Below are 18639 nucleotides of genomic sequence, written 5' to 3'. Positions count from 1 at the left end.
GGACAGTTGGTGTGTGTGTGTGGGGGGTTATAATTTGATATTAGTGCCTGGGGAGTGATGCAAGATGCATACTGCAGACCTACCGCCACAACCCCCCCCCCCCACCATCTCCATGTCCACCACCATCTCCAACCCCTCCGGATGGAAGTTAATTTTACACGTTCCCCAGAAATAGAGGAGACAAAAAAAAACATTAGTGTCAGCAAAAGATTTATAAGACAGAGGAAATATAGGGCCAGCGATTCTCTACGGTATGTTTGCGCTCGAGGGTCTCTCTCTCTGTCTGGTTCACTCTTTTTCTCTCCCCCTCTATCGCTCCTCACCAACGATTTTTCCCCCCAGAGCTCACCAGAATATAAAGGGCTCAATTCAATCTAACCCGCATTGCAGTATTGACGCAGTAGCTTTTTCCAATGATCAAATTAACTGACAGATTGATCTTGTGTACTGTATAAAAACCCACAACTACTACCAGGGCAACCCCTCTCACAGGTATGCTTTCACTTTTCAGAATTAGAAGTGTTTAGGCACGGGATGAATATTGTGAACATAAAACACTGGTGGGTTTGAATGAATTCCAGCCAAAGAGTTCACACCAGATCATATTATCTCAACTAAAACAAGTAAAAAGTGCAGAGGAAATGGACTATACACCAGAAACTCACTCCCTCTTTATCCCTTGTCTTCTATCGCTCTCCGTTTCTTTCTCTCTCTCTCTCTCTCTCTCTCTCTCTCTCTCTCTCTCTCTCTCTCTCTCTCTCTCTCTCTCTCTCTCTCTCTCTCTCTCTCTCTCTCTCTGTGTTTCCTTATCTCCCTCTCTGTCTCATTCTCTCTCTCTCTCTCTGTTTCCTTCTCTCTCCTTCTCTGCCTGCGAGTGTCAACCCCAGACGGGCGTCTACACCTACTGAGAAGATATTAGATTTTTTATTACTCATATTGTTTCAGTTTTTTGATGATGCTGTTTTATTTGTATTTCTGCAGCTGGTTTTTCTCCCAGGCCTGTGCTGAGTCATTTAGACACAGATAGAGCAATAAACCAAAAGTGCTTGCATTATGAACACCTGCTCTTTGCATGACAGACTCACCACGTGAATCCAGGTGAAAGCAATGATCCCTTATTGAGGTCACTTGTTAAATCCACTTCAATCAGTGTAGATGAAGGGGAGGAGACAGGTTAAAGAAGGATTTCTACACCTTGAAACAATAGAGACATGGATTGTGTATGTGTGCCATTCAGAGGGTGAATGGGCAAGACAAAAGATGTAAGTGCCTTTGAACAGGGTATGGTAGTAGGTGCGAGGCGCACCGGTTTGTGCCAAGAACTGCAACGCTGCTGGGTTTTTCATGCTCAACGGTTTCCCGTGTGTATCAAGAACGGTTCACCACCCAAAGGACATCAAGCCAACTTGATATAACTGTGGGAAGCACAGGAATCAACATGGGCCAGCATCCCAGTGGAACGCTTTCGACACCTTGTAGAGTCCATGCCCTGACGAACTGAGGCTGTTCTGAGGGCAACTCAATATTAGGAAGGTGTTCCTAGTGTTTGGTATACTCAGTGTACATTCCTTCCTAACACTGACTGTAAGCACTTCTCCATCATTGGAGAGTACAGAGCTATGAATGGACAGAGTGAAGCTTGGATATACTAAAGCGCCATCTGACTCATGGTAACCTGTCACATGTCTTCACCAAAGGAGGAAATTACTCACATATCAGATATCAAGTCACTCAGTTTAACCCCCCTCTGTCACTGTGGAGTTGGTTCACCTCTATGTCTGTCATACACAAAAAGTCTCCATCGGGCAAAACCATCACCTGACAGTGGGAGGTGAAGCAATAAAAAGAAAACAGACTGTACAAGACCGTCTCAAAAGGAAGAGAGAAGGAAGGAAGCAATAAACACTAGAGGTCCTTTATCTTCTCTTATTTTCTCCCTCCTCTCTCTCTCTGTGCCTTTCTCAGAGTCTCTGTGTCTGTGTGCAAGGGCCCCTCCCTCCTTACCCCCAGCTCAGAGAGGCAGACAGTAGCAGAAGGAGCAGCAGCAGGGAGGGAGGGGGGGCTGAGGACAGACGGGGGGACACCCCCCCACCCCCAGAACCCAGATTGGACACCGTGGCCTTCTCAGCATAGAGAGGGATCACGTCAAACTGCCCCCCCTCCTCCTCTTCCTCATCCTCCTCTTCCTCACTCTGCTCCACCTGAGATAGAGAGAGATATATATATATTGTTAGAGGAGAGGAAGAGAGAATGAGATGAGGGATGAGTGAGGAGAAGAGAGGGGGAGAGAGAGAGAGAGAGAGAGAGAGAGAGAGAGAGAGAGAGAGAGAGAGAGAGAGAGGGAGAGAGTGAGAGAGAGAGTGAATGGAGCGAGGGATTACAATGTAGAACACTGAGACGAGGGAGAGAGAGCGAGAGCAAAGAGGGGAGAGAGAGAGTGAAGGAGGACGGAGTAGGAGGAAGGATTAGGGGAGAGAGAGGAAAGGAGAGAGAGAGAGGGATAGACAGATGGGCATGCATAAATTAATACTGATGAAGTCTGATTGATGCACTGCCTCTTGCGAACACCTTCATCTAATCCTCTCAGAGAGAGAGATGGGGGAGGGAAGGAGAGAGAGAAAGAGAGAGAGAGAGAGAGAGAGAGATTAAGAGATGTAGAAACAGTGAGGGAGAGAGAGAATTGAAGAGAGGGAAAGAGAGGGAAGAGAGAAAGGGAGACAGACAGCCAATGAGAGAAAGAGAGGGATAAAAGAGAGAGAGATAAAGGAAAAGAGAGAGAGGGAGAGCGAGAGAGAGCGAGAGAGAGAGAGCGAGAGAGAGAGAGAAGGAAGGAAGGAAGGAAGGAAGGAAGGAAGGAAGGAAGGAAGGAAGGAAGGAAGGAAGGAAGGAAGGAAGGAAGGAAGGAAGGAAGGAAGGAAGGAAGGAAGGAAGGAAGGAAGGAAGGAAGGAAGGAAGAGAAAGAGAGTATTGGAATCCCCTTGGTCTAGCTCGCAGATCAGATAATCTCTAGCTGGGTTGAGCATGCGGGGAGCAGAGGAGACAAAAAGCGCTTCACTGTCACTCTGCTCAATGGACCAGAAAGGGTTTAGCAGTCAGCCACCAGCGGTCACTCCTGTGGTCAATGGTCATTCCAGCAGCCTGTTGTCACTACATTGGTCAATGGTCAGAGTGCTAGAGGTGTGTACTAGGTTGAACATTCTGTACTTGATGGTTAGCGTTCAGTCAGGTGGTCAGTGTCTAATCGAACGGTCAGTCAGTGGTCAGTCCATCTGTTTGTGGTCAAGCTGGCAGTGGTCAGTCCATCTGTTTGTGGTCAAGCTGGCAGTGGTCAGTCCATCTGTTTGTGGTCAAGCTGGCAGTGGTCAGTCCATCTGTTTGTGGTCAAGCTGGCATTGGTCAGTGCGGGGTCATGCTGGCCTGGAAGTGGTCAGTGCTGGGTGGAGTGGTATTTTACTTTGCTTTATTTGATAGCCAGTTGTGTGATTAGTGTTTGGAGGAGCAATGCATGTTTCTGAGTGATGGTAATTCAGCTAAAGCGGTGAGTCGTTCAAAGTGTTGAGTAATGTTGAATAGTGTTCAGTAATGTAAGGTAGTATTGGGTAGTGTTGAGTAATGTTAGGTGGTATTGGGTAATGTCAAGTTATGTGAGGTAATATTTGGTAATGTTGTGTAGAGTTGAGTATTATTAGGCAGTATTGGGTAATGTTGAGTAATGTTAGGTAGTATTGGTAATGTTGAGTAATGTTAGGTAGTACTGGGTAATGTTAGGTGGTATTGGGTAATGTCAGGTTATGTTAGGTAATATTGGGTAATGTTCGGTAATGTAGAGTTGAGTAATGTTAGGTAGTATTGAGTAATGTTAAGTAGTATTGGGTAATGTTGACTAATATTAGGTAGTATTGGGTAATGTTGACTAATATTAGGTAGTATTGGGCAATGTTGAGTAATGCTTGCTAAATTGGGTAATGTTGAGTAATATTAGGTATTATTGGGTAATGTTGAGTAATGCTAGGTAAATTGGGTAATGTTGAGTAATATTAGGTAGTATTGCTGGTAGGTGGGGTTATATCCTGCCTGTTTGGCCCTGTCCGGCGGTATCGTTGGACGGGGCTACAGTGTCTCCCGACCCCTCCCGTCTCAGCCTCCAGTATTTATGCTGCAGTAGTTTATGTGTCGAGGGGCTAGGGTCAGTCTGTTATATCTGGAGTATTTCTCCTGTCTTATCCAGTGTCCTGTGTGAATTTAAGTATGTTCTCTCTAATTCTCTCTCTCTTTCTCTCTTTCTTTCTCTCTTTCTCTCTTTCTCTCTCTCTCTCTGAGGACCTGAGCCCTAGGACCATGCCTCAGGACTACCTGGCCTGATGACTCCTTGATGTCCCCAGTCCACCTGGCCGTGCTGCTGCTCCAGTTTCAACTGTTCTGCCTGCGGCTATGGAACCCAGACCTGCTGTTTTCAACTCTCTAGAGACAGCAGGAGCGATAGAGATACTCTGAATGATCGGCTATGAAAAGCCAACTGACATTTACTCCTGAGGTGCTGACCTGTTGAACCCTCAACAACAACTGTGCTTATTATTATTTGACCCTGCTGGTCATCTATGAACATTTGAACATCTTGGCCATGTTCTGTTATAATCTCCACCCGGCACAGCCGGAAGAGGACTGGCCACCGCTCATAGCCTGGTTCCTCTCTAGGTTTCTTCCTAGGTTCTGGCATTTCTTGGGAATTTTTCCTAGCCACTGTGCTTCTACACCTGCATTGCTTGCTGTTTGGGGTTTTAGGCTGGATTTCTGTGCAGCACTTTGTGACATCAGCTGATGTAAGAAGGGCGTTATAAATACATTTGATTGAAATTTGATATTGCGCAATGTTAAGCAATGTTAGGTAGCATTGGGTAATGTCGAGTAATGTTAGGTAGTATTGAGTAATGTTAGGTAATATTAAGTAATGTTAGCTAGTACTGGGTAATGTTGAGTAATGTTAGGTAGTATTGGGTAATGTGGAGTAATGCTAAGTAGTATTGGGTAATGTTGAGTAATATTAGGTAATGTTGAGTAATGTTAGGTAGTATTTGGTAATGTTGTGTAATGTTAGGTAGTATTGGGTATGTTGAGTATTATTATGTACTATTAGGTAATGTTGAGTAATGTTAAATAGTATTGGGTAATGTTGAGTAATGCTAAGTAGTATTGGGTAATGTTGAGTAATGTTAGGCAGTATTGGGTAATATTGAGTAATGTTAGGTATTATTGGGTAATGTTGAGTAATATTTGGTAATGTTGAGAAATGTTAGGTAGTATTGGGTAATGTTGAGAAATGTTAGGTAGTATTGGGTAATGTTGAGTAGTAGTACTCACAGCGTTGTTGCTGAGCTCATCCTGGGCGTTGTTGCTGAGCTTGTTCTGCTGGTCCAGGGGGGAGGGGCGAGGGGAAGGGGGAAGAAGGCTCTCCACTGGTCGAGGGGGGGAGCTACCCATGGTACTTATGGAGTTCTCTGTGAGACGGACAGATAGACACATTACATTCCATATTGTGTGTGTGTGTGCATGTTCACATGCGTGCATGAGAGCGAGTGTAGCTGACCATGTGACAGATTGATGGACTGAAGTGTCAAGTACTAAATTAATTGCCTGCCGTATGGAAATTGCATTGATTGGTTAGATGGTTAATTGACAGGTAGGTGGATGTATAGACTCACCCAGACAGGCATTATTGGTGAACATGTTCTGGATCTTCAGGCACTCCTTCCATTGGTTGCCACTGCCCTCACAATTGCACCACAGGGCCACGTCCATAGTGCTGTTGCTAAGGTAGTTGGGGGTCATGATGGTGCCTGGAGGAGGGGGTCAAAGGTCACAGAGGTCAACTCCTACTGCAAAAGGTCAAGTCCTACCGCTGGCCATCTGACGCCCCACTCACCCACCCCTGACATGACCCGATAACACCCTCTTGTCATCTTTATCACTCTCTAGTGATCCACCCAAATCGATATCCTAGAATACTCTTTATACTCTCCGTCTCTCTCCTCCCTCATCTCACCCCTCTCCATCCTTCCTATATCTGCATCCCTCGTTCTCCTATAGCCTCATCTCATCTCTCTTACCGATGAGTCCGGCGTAGGATTTGAGGCACACTGTTCCACTATCTCTGAAACAGCCAGATGGGGAATGGCCGGAGGACTGGCAGTTATGCTGGAAATCAGCCAGTCTGGACCTGAGACAGACACAGACACACACACACACACACACGTACACATATGAAAATGTGAGCGCTTATAAGACACAAATGTGTTTATGTGTGTGTACATGTTGTGTGTCTGACCTGCAGAGTTGGTCCCTCCTGCAGGAGCTCTGCAGATGCATACAGTTGGGCTGTTCCCCGTCTCTCTCCTGGTAGGAACAGGAAGGGACGATGGTCTTCCTGCGTCTCTCCCCACACAGTTTGTCAGTACAGGGGCAGAACAGCAACCCCAGGCTGTACTCCCCCGGGACGCGCTCCAGGAAGCGCCGCAGCGCCCGGTGGCACTTCTGCCTGTTGCAGTGGTCCGAGCCTGGGACGCGCTTAGTGCAGGCCAGGACGTACTCAGACCTCAGGGACCCGCATTTCTCATACAGACCACAGTCCTGGGCTGCCTTCAGACACGCGTTCTGTCCATCTAGAGGAAGAGAGGAGGCTGAGAGAGAGAGGGGAATGGGCAAGGATAAAGAGGAGGAGAGATATAGAGAGGAAGAGGGGAGCGAGGGAGATAGAAAGAGGAGAGAAAGTAGACATCTGGTCACTTGAGGGCTGTGTAGATGAGTTGATTGATTGGGTTTTCTAGTGTATTGATATATTGAACAGGAGTGCCTGAGGGTTTTAATGTAATGGGGGATTGTGTCGTTGGCTACCTGCTGCCACTATGGAGGCCATGTGAGACATTTCCACTGGCGAGTCATCATAGGGAGACGCCTCCAAGTCCTCATAACCTACATGATCACAGAGGAGAACATCACATCACAACCTCATCACAACAACATCGGAGACGACGTCATATCACAACCCAACCCCATGATATCACATTGTAACCTAACCTTGACACGCAGGAGAGATCAACACATAATCTATGCATCCCTAATCGCATCATAATCTCCCAACACCACAGGAGACTGAATCACAAGATAACGGAACACGCAGGGAAACAGCACATTATAACAGGGACTCGAATCAGACAACCACCATTTCATTATATTCACACAGCTTCTGCCAACATCATAATAACATCTACTCTAAAATCTATCATGGATATATTTACCTAATAATAGGCATGTTGTTCCAGATCTGAAATAATTACATGGGTATGGGTACAACCTAAATATACATATTTTATTCTGTTCATATGTAAATCCCGGTCATTATTTTTCATAATGACATGGTAGGGGAGAGCACTCTCTCTGTTGTGTTAGAGTAGTGTGTAATTACCATATGCATGGTGACTAACAGGGCATGGGGAATAACTCCATTAGCTGTCATTCAACCTCATCGATGTGCGGACGGAATGACACCCTATTCCCTACGTAGTGCACTACTTTTGACCAGAGCCCATAGGGAATAGGGTGCCCACTATGTAGGGAATAGAGTGCCATTTAGGACGCAGACAGATGAGTGGCCGTGCTCTGACAGTAGCATTAGTGGCATCACACGGTGGCTGTAGGGACGGGTCACAGAGGACGGCTAAGGGTCCAACCTAGTCGTGGCCAAATGGTGAGTCAAGAACCAGTGGTGCTAGAAGTCTATACTGAATCCTTACTTCTACAAGCTAGTAAACAAACATACACATTTCTGTCACACACACACACACACACACACACACACAAACACAAACTTTTCCCTTTTTCACACACGCTCACACGTACACACACTCACTCTGCAGGATCCTGACACTCCAGTAGACTCGAAGGCAGTGCTCCTCTCTGCGTGCGCCGCGCTGACACTTGCAGGCCAACAGGGGGAGGTAGTGCAGGGCGCTCAAGGCCTCCAGGCACTCTATCCTGGCCTTGCTCCCCGGCGGAGCCACCTCCTCCTCGGACACACAGTACCGCAAGGTGCTGTACAGCTCCTTACACTGGGGATCTGCTTCACACCCACTCTCTGCCTCCACACAGTCCATAATGCCCGGGGGGAGGGGCCGCAAGGAGGTGACCACATCTAGAGGGGGGAGACAGAGAGGGGAAGGGGAGGGGAGAATGGTCAGCCATCTCTACATTCAAAGACTCAATCATGAACACTCTTACTGACACTTGTGGCTGTTTCACGTGATGCGTTGTCTCTACCTTCTTGCCCTTTGTCATGTTGTGTTGCTACCATGTTGTTGTCATGTGTTGCTACCATGTTATGTTGTTGTCTTAGGTCTCTCTTTATGTAGTGTTGTGGTGTCTCTCTTGTCGTGATGTGTGTTTTGTCCATTCTTTTTAGTTTTAATCCTAGCCCCCGTCCCGGCAGGAGGCCTTTTTCCTTTTGGTAGGCCGTCATTGTAAATAAGAATTTGTTCTTAAATGACTTGCCTAGTTAAGTAAAGGTTAAATAAACAAATTTAAATCACTCTGTGCTACAATGTATTTGTCTTTGGGATGAATGCACTGACACTGAATAGGAAAAGACAGTACTGTCCTCGTATATATTTAATTTGCTTGGACGTGAAGGAATTTTCATTGAGTGAATCCAAAAGTATTGGGATGAGTTTTCCATATTTTGTGGAGAAAAGCCAGAGCTTACACAGCACGAGGATTCATATTTGGGAAATACCTCATACTTTACCCCCAAAAATGTTCTGCATTATATTTTTGGCTGCTCTCCACTTTTATTTGTAAACCAAAAGCAAAATGCTCCCTTGGTGAAACTCAACTAACGCACAGACCTACACACACACGCACACACGCACGCACGCACACACACACACACACACACATGCCCTGAGAGAGACCCTTTTACGTCTGGCTTATGTTGTGGGGGAGACTGAAGGGCGGAGCCTATCATTACTACAAAACACAACACCACACATCCACAGGAGGGGGTAGAGCAATCTGTCTGTGACACACGCACACTAGATGAATGAAGTGGTTGAGAGAGCAAAAAGAGATTAATATTCAACAGAGCAGCAAATGTAAATCGAATATAATGAGTTTCATGAAATAGACTAGCCGAGACTCTAGGCACAGCATAGATCAACGGGAGAATGCAAATTGACAAAATAAAGTACAGTGAGGTGCATGTACGCTTAAACACCAGAGCACCAACTACAAAAACAAATGACCCATGTCACTTAAAAACCTGGAAGCTCATCAGACTTCCCCCGTAAACTAGTCACGCGTTGCCATAGATATACCAGACAAATCACTCACTGTCACATGACGTCACATTGACCTCATCACCTTTCAAAAGGAGAAGCTGAGAGGGCCAGTATGTATGTGGTTTATAAGACATTATAAATGCTCATACACATGTTTACAGCAAAGTTATAAAGCATTACACCTATAAGGTTTACGTAAAGTGTTACCGTTTTACTTGTAAATGATCCTGGGACAGTTCTGATGAGTTGTTCATTAATGGTTAGGGATAGGTCACGGATTGGGAGAGCTGGCTCTAGATCAGTGGTTATGGGTGCAGTGCAGTGCTATCCCAGAGTTCAGTTTAAGGAGCAGTGAGGTGTGATGTCATGCAGTCCCCATGGGTACAGCAGAATGGGCATATGACAGAGTTCCAGTGAAGACACACACATACACACCAAATCTCCCAGCCAAGGAGACAAAATCCGTACACACCATCTGTTGGTCCTGTGTTTGAGATTCCAAATCCTAGTTCTCAACAAAACAAACATACGACCCCTAGACTGCCCTAGTCTCTCTCTCTCAATTCAATTCAATTCAATTTCAATTTAAGGGCTTTATTGGCATGGGAAACGTCTACATTGCCAAAGCAAGTGAAATAGATAATAAACAAAAGTGAAATAAACAATAAAAAATGTACAGTAAACATTACACTTACAAAAGTTCCAAAAGAATAAAGACATTTCAAATGTCATATATATAAATAGTGTTGTAGTTAAAGTATGAAAGGGAAAATAAATAAACATAAATATAGGTTGTATTTACAATGGTGTTTGTTCTTCACTGGTTGCCCTTTTCTTGTGGCAACAGGTCACAAATCTTGCTGCTGTGATGGCACACTGTGGTATTTCACCCAATTGATATGGGAGTTGATCAAAATTGGATTTATTTTTGAATTCTTTGTGGGTCTGTGTAATTTGAGGGAAATATGTGTCTCTATCATGGTCGTACATTTGGCAGGAGGTTAGGAAGTGGAGCTCAGTTTCCACCTCATTTTGTGGGCAGTGTGCACATAGCCTGTCTTCTCTTGAGAGCCAGGTCTGCCTTCGGCGGCCTTTCTCAATATCAAGGCTATGCTCACTGACTCTGTACATAGTCAAAGATTTCCTTAATTTTGGGTCAGTCACAGTGGTCTCTCTCTCTCTCAAACCCCTTGAAACATACGACTAATAAAACTTCAAACGTGAAACACCCACACAGACCTTGGCTTTCCCTGTCCCTATCTGAACACACAATCCATATTCCAAACAAAATGTTTTATCAACCCTATCATCACATCTGTACACTACGTATACAGTGCATTTGGAAAGTATTCAGACCCCTTTACTTTTTCCACATTTTGTTACGTTACAGCCTTACTCTACAATGGATCAAATAATACCCCATAATGACAAAGCAAAAATAGGTTTTTAGAATTGTTTGCAAATGTATTAAAAATAAAAAACAGAAATACCTTATTTACATAAGTATTCAGACCCTTTGCTATGAGACTCGAAATTGAGCTCAGGTGCATCCTGTTTCCATTGATCATCCTTGAGCTGTTTCTACAACTTGATTGGAGTCCACCTGTGGTAAATTCAATTGATTGGACATGATTTGGAAAGGAACACACCTGTCTATATAAGGTCCCACAGTTGACAGTGCATGTCAGAGCAAAAACCAAGGCATGAGGTTGAAGGAATTGTCCGAAGAGCTCCGAGAAAGGATTGTGTCAAGGCACAGATCTGGGGAAGGGTACCAACAAATTTCTGAAGGTCCCCAAGAACACAGTGGCCTCCATCATTCTTAAATGGAAGAAGTTTGGAACCACCAAGACTCTTCCTAGAGCTGGCCGCCATGCCAAACTGAGTAATCGGGGGAGAAGGGCCTTGGTCAGGGAGGTGATCAAGAACCCGATGGTCACCCTGACAGAGCTCCAGAGTATCTCTGTGGAGATGGGAGAACCTTACAGAAGGACAACCATCTGTGCAGCACTCCACCTATAAGGCCTTTATTGTAGAGTGGCCAGACGGAAGCCACTCCTCAGTAAAAGGCACATGAAAGGTGGCTTGGTGTTTGCCAAAAGGCACCTAAAGGACTCTCAGACCATGATAAACAAGATTCTCTGGTCTGATGAAACCAAGATTGAACTCTTTGGCCTGAATGCCAAGCGTCGCATCTGGAGGAAACCTGGCACCTTCCCTAGAGTCAAGCATGGTGGTAGCAGCATCATGCTGTGGGGATTTTTTCAGCGGCAGGGACTGGGAGACTAGTCAGGATTGAGGGAAAGATGAACGGAGCAAAGTACAGGGAGATCCTTAATGAAAACCTGCTCCAGAGTGCTCAGAGCGAAGGTTCACCTTCCAACAGGACAACGACCCTAAGCACACAGCCAAGACAACATAGGAGTGGCTTTAAGTCTCTGAATGTCCTTGAGTGGCCCAGCCAGTGCCCGGACTTGAACCCGATCGAACATCTCTGGAGAGACCTGAAAATAGCTGTGCAGCGATGCTCCCCATCTAACCTGACAGAACTTGAGAAGATTAAATTAACAGGTGTGCCTTGTTAAAAATAAATTTGTGGAATTTCTTTCCTTCTTAATGCGTTTGAGCCAATCAGTTGTGTTGTAACAAGGTGGAGGGGTATACAGAAGATAGCCCTATTTGGTAAAAGACCAAGTCCATATTATGGCAAGAACAGCTCAAATAGGCAAAGAGAAACAACAGTCCATCATTACTTTAAGAAACATAGGTCAGTCAATCCGGAAAATGTGAAGAACAAGAACTGTTCTTATAGGCACTTTAGTATTGCCCGCCTAATCTCAGGAGTTGATAGGCTTGAAGTCATAAACAGCGCTGTGCATCAAACAATGCTAAGAGCTGCTGGCAAATGCAGTAAAGTGCTGTTTGAATGAATGCTTACGAGGCTAATGCTGCCTACCACCGCTCAGTCAGACTGCTCTATCAAATATCAAATCATAGACTTAATTATAATATAATAAACACAGAAATACGAGCCTTTGGTCATTAATATGGTCAAATCCGGAAACTATAATTTCGAAAACAAAACCATTATTATTTCAGTGAAATACGGAACCGCTCCGTATTTTATCTAACGGGTGGCAACCCTAAGTCTAAATATTGCTGTTACATTGCACAACCTTCAATGTTATGTCATAATTATGTAAAATTCTGGCAAATTAGTTTGCCATGAGCCAGGCGGCCCAAACTGTTGCATATACCCTGACTCTGCTTGCACTGAACGCAAGAGAAGTGACACAATTTCCCTAGGTAATATTGCCTGCTAACATGAATTTCTTTTAACTAAATATGCAGGTTTAAAAAAAATATACTTCTGTGTATTGATTTTAAGGAAGGCATTGATGTTTATGGTTAGGTACATTTGTGCAACAATTGTGCTTTTTCGCGAATGCGCTTTTGTTAAATCATCACCTGTTTGGCGAAGTTGAGGTAGGCTGTGATTTGATGATAAATTAACAGGCAACGCATTGATTATATGCAACGCAGGACAAGCTAGTTATCCTAGTAATATCATCAACCATGTGTAGTTAACTAGTGATTATGTGAAGATTGATAGTTTTTTATAAGATAAGTTTAATGCTAGCAAGCAACTTACCTTGTCTCCTTGCAGCCACAAGGTCCTTTTGATGCTGCACTCGCGTAACAGGTGGTCAGCCTGCCACGCAGGCCATGCCGATTAATCGGTTGACCTCTAAAAGAAACCACTACTAAAGGACACCAATAAGAAGGAGAGACTTGATATGGCCAAGAAACACAAGCAGGTGAAAATGTGACAGGTGAAAATGTGTCCTTTGGTCTGGAGTCCAAATTGGGAGATTTTTGGTTCCAACCGCCGTGTCTTCGTGAGACGCGGTGTAGGTGAACGGAGGATATCCGCATGTGTATTTCCCACCGTAAAGCATGGAGGAGGAGGTGTTATGCTGTGGGGGTGCTTTGATGGTGACACTGTCTGTGATTTATTAAGAATTCAAGGCATACTTAACCAGCATGGCTACCACAGCATTCTGTAACGATACGCAATTCCATCTGGTTTGGGCTTAGTGGGACTATCATTTGTTTTTCAACAGGACAATGACCCAACACACCTCCAGGCCGTGTAAGGGCTATTTTACCAAGAAGGAGAGTGATGGAGTGCTGCATCAGATGACCTGCCCCGGACCTCAACCAAATTGAGATGGTTTGGGATGAGTCGGACTGCAGAGTGAACGAAAAGCAGCCAAAAAGTGCTCAACATATGTGGGAACTCCTTCAAGACTGTTGGAAAAGTATTCCAGGTAAAGATGGTTGAGAGAATGCCAAGAGTGTTCAAAGCTGTCATCAAGGCAAAGGGTGGCTATTTGAAGAATGTCAAATATAAAATATATTTTGATTTGTTTAACACTTCTTTGGTTACTACATTATTCCATGTGTTATTTCATAGTTGTGATGTCTTCGCTATTATTCTACAATGTACAAAATAGTACAAATAAAGATAAACTCTTGAATTAGTAGGTGTTCTAAAACGTTTGACTGGTAGTGTATATACATTTGTAAAAACTTCTAAAAACCTGTTTTTGTTTTGTCATTATGAGGTATTGTGTGGAAATTGATAAGGGAAAAAAAAACTTCATCCATTTTTTTTTCAGTTAAGAACAAATTCTTATTTTCAATGATGGCTGAGGAACAGTGGGTTAACTGCCTTGTTCAGGGGCAGAACAACAGATTTGTACCTTGTCAGCTCGGGGATTTGAACTTGCAACCTTTCGGTTACTAGCCCAACGCTCTAACCACTAAGGATGTAATGTAACAAAATGTTGAAAAAGTCCAGGGGTCTGAATACACTGTACCTTGTCATTTTTCATGCATGTTCTTTTCTTTCCCTTGCCGTCATCCCTCTTCATAAGGAAATCATAATGGAGTTTACAGTTCCCTCTAGGTTGTTCCAAATGATTTCAATCATTTTCTGATTTGAACGAAACCATTCATACATGTTTTCCCATGGTGGAAGTAGTCAGCAAGTGACTCTTTGGACCTGATTGCCAAAACATTCAGGAGACAGAGGTGCTCAAAGTTGACCCATTTTGCATACCCCACCATACCTACCATGAGACGTCTCCACCACTGAAAAAGATAAACTGTTCAGTTTGATATCATTTGAAAGCTTAAAAACAGGTTTGTCAAACTATTCTAGGATTTCTTGAAAAAACATTTGAATGAAAAAAAATGTCATTTTTTAAATCTTGAATGTAAATGATCTAAAAACGCGTAAACGGCACTATTTTTTTTCATTTTCAGAAATGTTGTACTGTAGACCCTATTTTACATAATCTGAGGTGTTTGTGTTGTGCCCAACATTGGTTGAGACACTGCATAGTATTGAATACAGGGTGGGTGTCATTTCAATCATAGAAATGGAACTCATAGAACGGACCTATCCCTTCAGACCCCTGCAGTTTAGCTGGTACACCACTGACATTTAAATTGAATTGAAACTTTAACTTCCGACTACTACCAGAAACATGTCCACCGGTCCACCCACTGTTGAAAGTCAACTTGGGAATGTTTATTCTATTATCTATAGTTCTGTGATTTCAGTAGGTTTCCTACGGAAGATTGATAGTTTAATTTACAACAATGGATATTCCCACTCAAGTCAACATTCTATGATGTGTGGAACTCCAACCATCCATGTGGTACCATATGAAAGTTGTAATTTCAGTATTATTGTCACGTCCTGACCAGTGAAAAGGGTCATTTGCCATAGTAGAATGGTCAGGGCGTGGCAGGGGGGTTGTTTTGTGTGTTTTGGGTTTTTTTGGTTCTAGGGGAATTTGTTCTAGTTTTCTATTTCTGTTTCGTTTTCCATGTTTGGCCGAGTATGGTTTCCAATCAGAGGCAGGTGTCTTTCGTTGTCTCTGATTGGAAGCCATACTTAGGAAGCCTGTTTTCCTTTGGGTTTTGTGGGTGGTTATTTTCCGTTTAGTTGTTGTTACCTGACGGAACTGTTGGTCGTTTGTTATTTTGTTATTGAAGTGTTTTCATTAAAAGTAAGAATGAGCACTCAACACGCTGCGCCTTGGTCTGTTCACTACGACGCTTGTGACAATTATTCACATTTTAGTACATTTATTAGCCAAAATATGACACCCATGCAGTATTCGGGGTGGGGTGGCAGGTAGCCTAGCGGTTAGAGTGTTGGACTAACAACCGAAATGTTAAAGATCAAATCCCTGAGCTGACAAGGTAAAAATATGTTGTTCTGCCCATGAACAAGGCAGTTAACCCACTGTTCCTAGGCTGTCATTGAAAATAAGAATTTGTTCTTAACTGACTTGCCCAGTTAAATAAAGGTAAAATTTAAAAAAAAAATATTTATGATAAACTGGGTGGTTCCAGCCTTAAATGCTGATTGGCTGACAGCTGTGGTATGACAACAATTTATTGTTACTGCTCTAATTACATAGGTAACCAGTTTATAATAGCAATAAGGCACCTCGGGATCTTGTGATATATGGCCAATATACCACGGCTAAGGGTAGGGTCCAGGCACTCTGCGTTGCATCGTGGGTAAGAACAGCTCTTTGCCATGGACTATTTGCATTGTGCCCCCCCTCCCAACCCCTCTTTTACGCTGCTGTTACTCTCTGTTTATCATATATGCATAGTCACTTTAACTATACATTCATGTACATACTACCTCAATTATCCCAACTAGCCGATGCCCCCGCACATTGGCTACCCGGACTATCTGCATTGTGTCCCGCCACCCACCACCCACCACCCCTCTTTTACGCTACTGCTACCCTCTGTATATCATATACGCATAGGCCTGTAAGTAAGCATTTCACTGTTAGGTCTACACCTGTTGTATTGAGTGCATGTGACAAATAAACTTTGATTAGATTTGATATTGGCCATATATCATACCCCCTCGGGCCTTATTGCCTAAGTAAGCTGTGGCTCAACCAATGATGGGCTCAACACAAAAACAACTCAGATGACGTAAAATACAATCTGAGCTACAACATATCTGAACATTATTTTTTTATTTATTTACACGTTTGTAGATAAAATAAAAATATAAAATAAAAAAATATTGTTTTTATGAAGATTTCTTATTTATTTTTATAAATCATAAAGCAATTTGACAACCCTGTTTGTAAGCTTTCAAATTATATCAAACTGAACCGTTAATCTTTTTCAGTGATGAAAACATGTCTCATGGTATGGTGGGGTATGCAAAATGGGTCAACTTTGAGCACCTCTATCTCCTGAATGTGTTGGTATTCAGGTCCAAAAAGTAACTTTCTGACCACTTCCACCATGGGCAAACATGTATGGAAGGTTCAAATCAAAAGGGGTGCAGTGAGAAAGTGATTAAAATCATATGGAACCTCTTTATGACCTTTTCCAAAGCGCTGCTGTTCAAACCCCGGCCTCCCGCTATGCGGTAAAATCACCTCCGACGGAGATATCAGGTGGGCGGGAGTCTAGACCTAATACACTTTGGAACACCTGTCACCAGAGTGTGTGACACGAGATGGGCGCGCGCCCTGGGAGGCTGTCAACACATAGTGCGCGACCCCGCCGTGTGGCGCCCAGTCCCGTTGTCTGTCTCCGCGGCTATTCAAACACACCTGGACGCGCATCTGGCCACAAGCACCTGTGTGCCGATAAGACGTCAACCACGATTCCGCTGTTTGCACACCGGTGTCGGTTGAATGCGCTTCCTCATTGAACAACAACTGTACAATGTATTCTGATGTGCGGTTGGAGGTGAGGTGAATTTCTATTAAGATTTTTTTTAAATCGAAAGAGACCTGTAAACCAAAAAGGTGTTCGCTTTAATCAAAACACGCTCACTCGGGACGAGGGAGAAAAAGACACCGCGCTGATATACGATGCGACCCTTGGGACCCTTGTCGACTAGGCCTACACCAGCACCGCAAACACACAATAATTAACTCGGCTAATAAATAAAACTGTCGATCCGTGGGGGAATTATGCATGCAGCCTATGCCTCAGGCGGCAGCAACTCAGAGGGAGCGGAGACTTGGGGATGCCAACTTCCGAATATCCAAAAATAGTGGTTGTACATGAGATCATCAACCTTTGTCCAAAGTCTGGAATGGAAATGTCTTAAGTATTTTCATTAATCAAATCACAAAGTTTAAATTCAAGTCGTTTCCATTTGTTTCCCAAAGTCTCTAATTTCATCAACTATTCCTGCTGTCATAAAGGTTTTATTAAGAGCAAATTAGAAGCCATGCCATTGTCAAGCCAAAGCTCACTGAAAACGCGCATTTGAGCCATGAATGTAAAAGGTTAAATCAAAGAATTGGCGCTGTGGGCAATTAGCCTTATTACGTCTTCAGACTTTAAATACGATATTAGTAAGGTGTCATGATTGCCTATACAATCATATTGCTAAAAAAGTAATTTTAAGGCTAGTTAATAGGCTAGATATAACCTGAATGACTGACGACAAAAATGGATGTAACACCATGGATACCTTCCTGCATCTTACCTTGTATGAAGATGCTGAGCAGTATTCCGAGGAACAACATCTCCGTTATGGGGCGGGAAGAGGCACCGGGACACGGAAAGGGAGATGGAATTTGGACTTTGTGCGTTTGCTCAGCCACGGCTCTATTCGCCCGCACACCGACCCGCGTCACTCCGCTCAACGGTACATCCAGCGGGAGTCACGCTCCACGGTTCTGGGTACGTGTTGCAGGTGTATAGTCCTGTATAACGATTAATTCCTTAGATTACACTGGTCGAGAAGACAGCTAAAATAGTTTGACTGTCACCACCGCCAAAGTGCGCAGCGTGTAGCGCGTGCTCCAATAGACTGAACACAATTAACAAATACTCCCAAATACAGCTGTGGAACATCAGGTTACTCTGCATCCATAGATAGAAATTTTTTCTCTAATTTTGACATTAATGCCATTTCTCTCTCCGCAGTGGCACTAGAGGAGCCCGTCTACATGCTGCCTGAGACGTTGGGAGACCATGAGGATGACAGATGCAGTGCAGTTGGGTTATTAACCGGCGGTCCCTCCTCCTCGCGCTCGTCCGTTCACTGTGCGACAGTGGGTTAAATGCCATACACAGCTGCGTCCTGATGATTGGCTCAGAAGAAGAAGTTCTCAGATGCGGCGACGGGGGACATATAGTAAGGGATGTACCAAGCTATATTAAGTCTGGACATATTCGAGTTTCCTCATAGTTTCAAACTAAAGAGGATTTCATGGACGTTTGTATTTCATGT

The 18639-nt window shown here is 43.9% G+C and overlaps 1 protein-coding gene across 3 annotated transcripts in view; it reads right to left on the bottom strand.

Annotated features, from left to right (window-relative positions):
• The window catches only part of LOC106611770 (GDNF family receptor alpha-4), a 39196-nt gene extending 21039 nt beyond the window's left edge, over positions 1-18157 (bottom strand). For 2 of the 3 annotated variants that reach the window (XR_006771044.1, XM_014212326.2), the window contains exons 1-7: positions 17890-18157; positions 7904-8185; positions 6889-6966; positions 6323-6674; positions 6105-6214; positions 5700-5834; positions 5359-5495 (exon numbers count right to left, since the gene is read on the bottom strand). Coding sequence is in view for 2 of the 3 variants with exons in the window: in XM_014212326.2 (XP_014067801.1) it covers positions 5359-5495; positions 5700-5834; positions 6105-6214; positions 6323-6674; positions 6889-6966; positions 7904-8185; positions 17890-17929 (1134 nt within the window). In the remaining variant the exon portion in view is untranslated. Of the gene's footprint in view, positions 1-2004; positions 2202-5358; positions 5496-5699; positions 5835-6104; positions 6215-6322; positions 6675-6888; positions 6967-7903; positions 8186-17889 lie in introns of all 3 variants that reach the window. The other variant, XM_014212325.2, reaches the window with a different exon arrangement.
• Between the last annotated feature and the right edge of the window lie 482 nt (positions 18158-18639).

This window comes from Salmo salar, chromosome ssa09, assembly GCF_905237065.1.
Source record: "Salmo salar chromosome ssa09, Ssal_v3.1, whole genome shotgun sequence".
Classification (NCBI taxonomy): domain Eukaryota; kingdom Metazoa; phylum Chordata; class Actinopteri; order Salmoniformes; family Salmonidae; genus Salmo; species Salmo salar.
The sequence above is the reverse complement of the archived record's forward strand: the minus strand, read 5'-3'. Positions and strand labels throughout refer to the sequence as shown.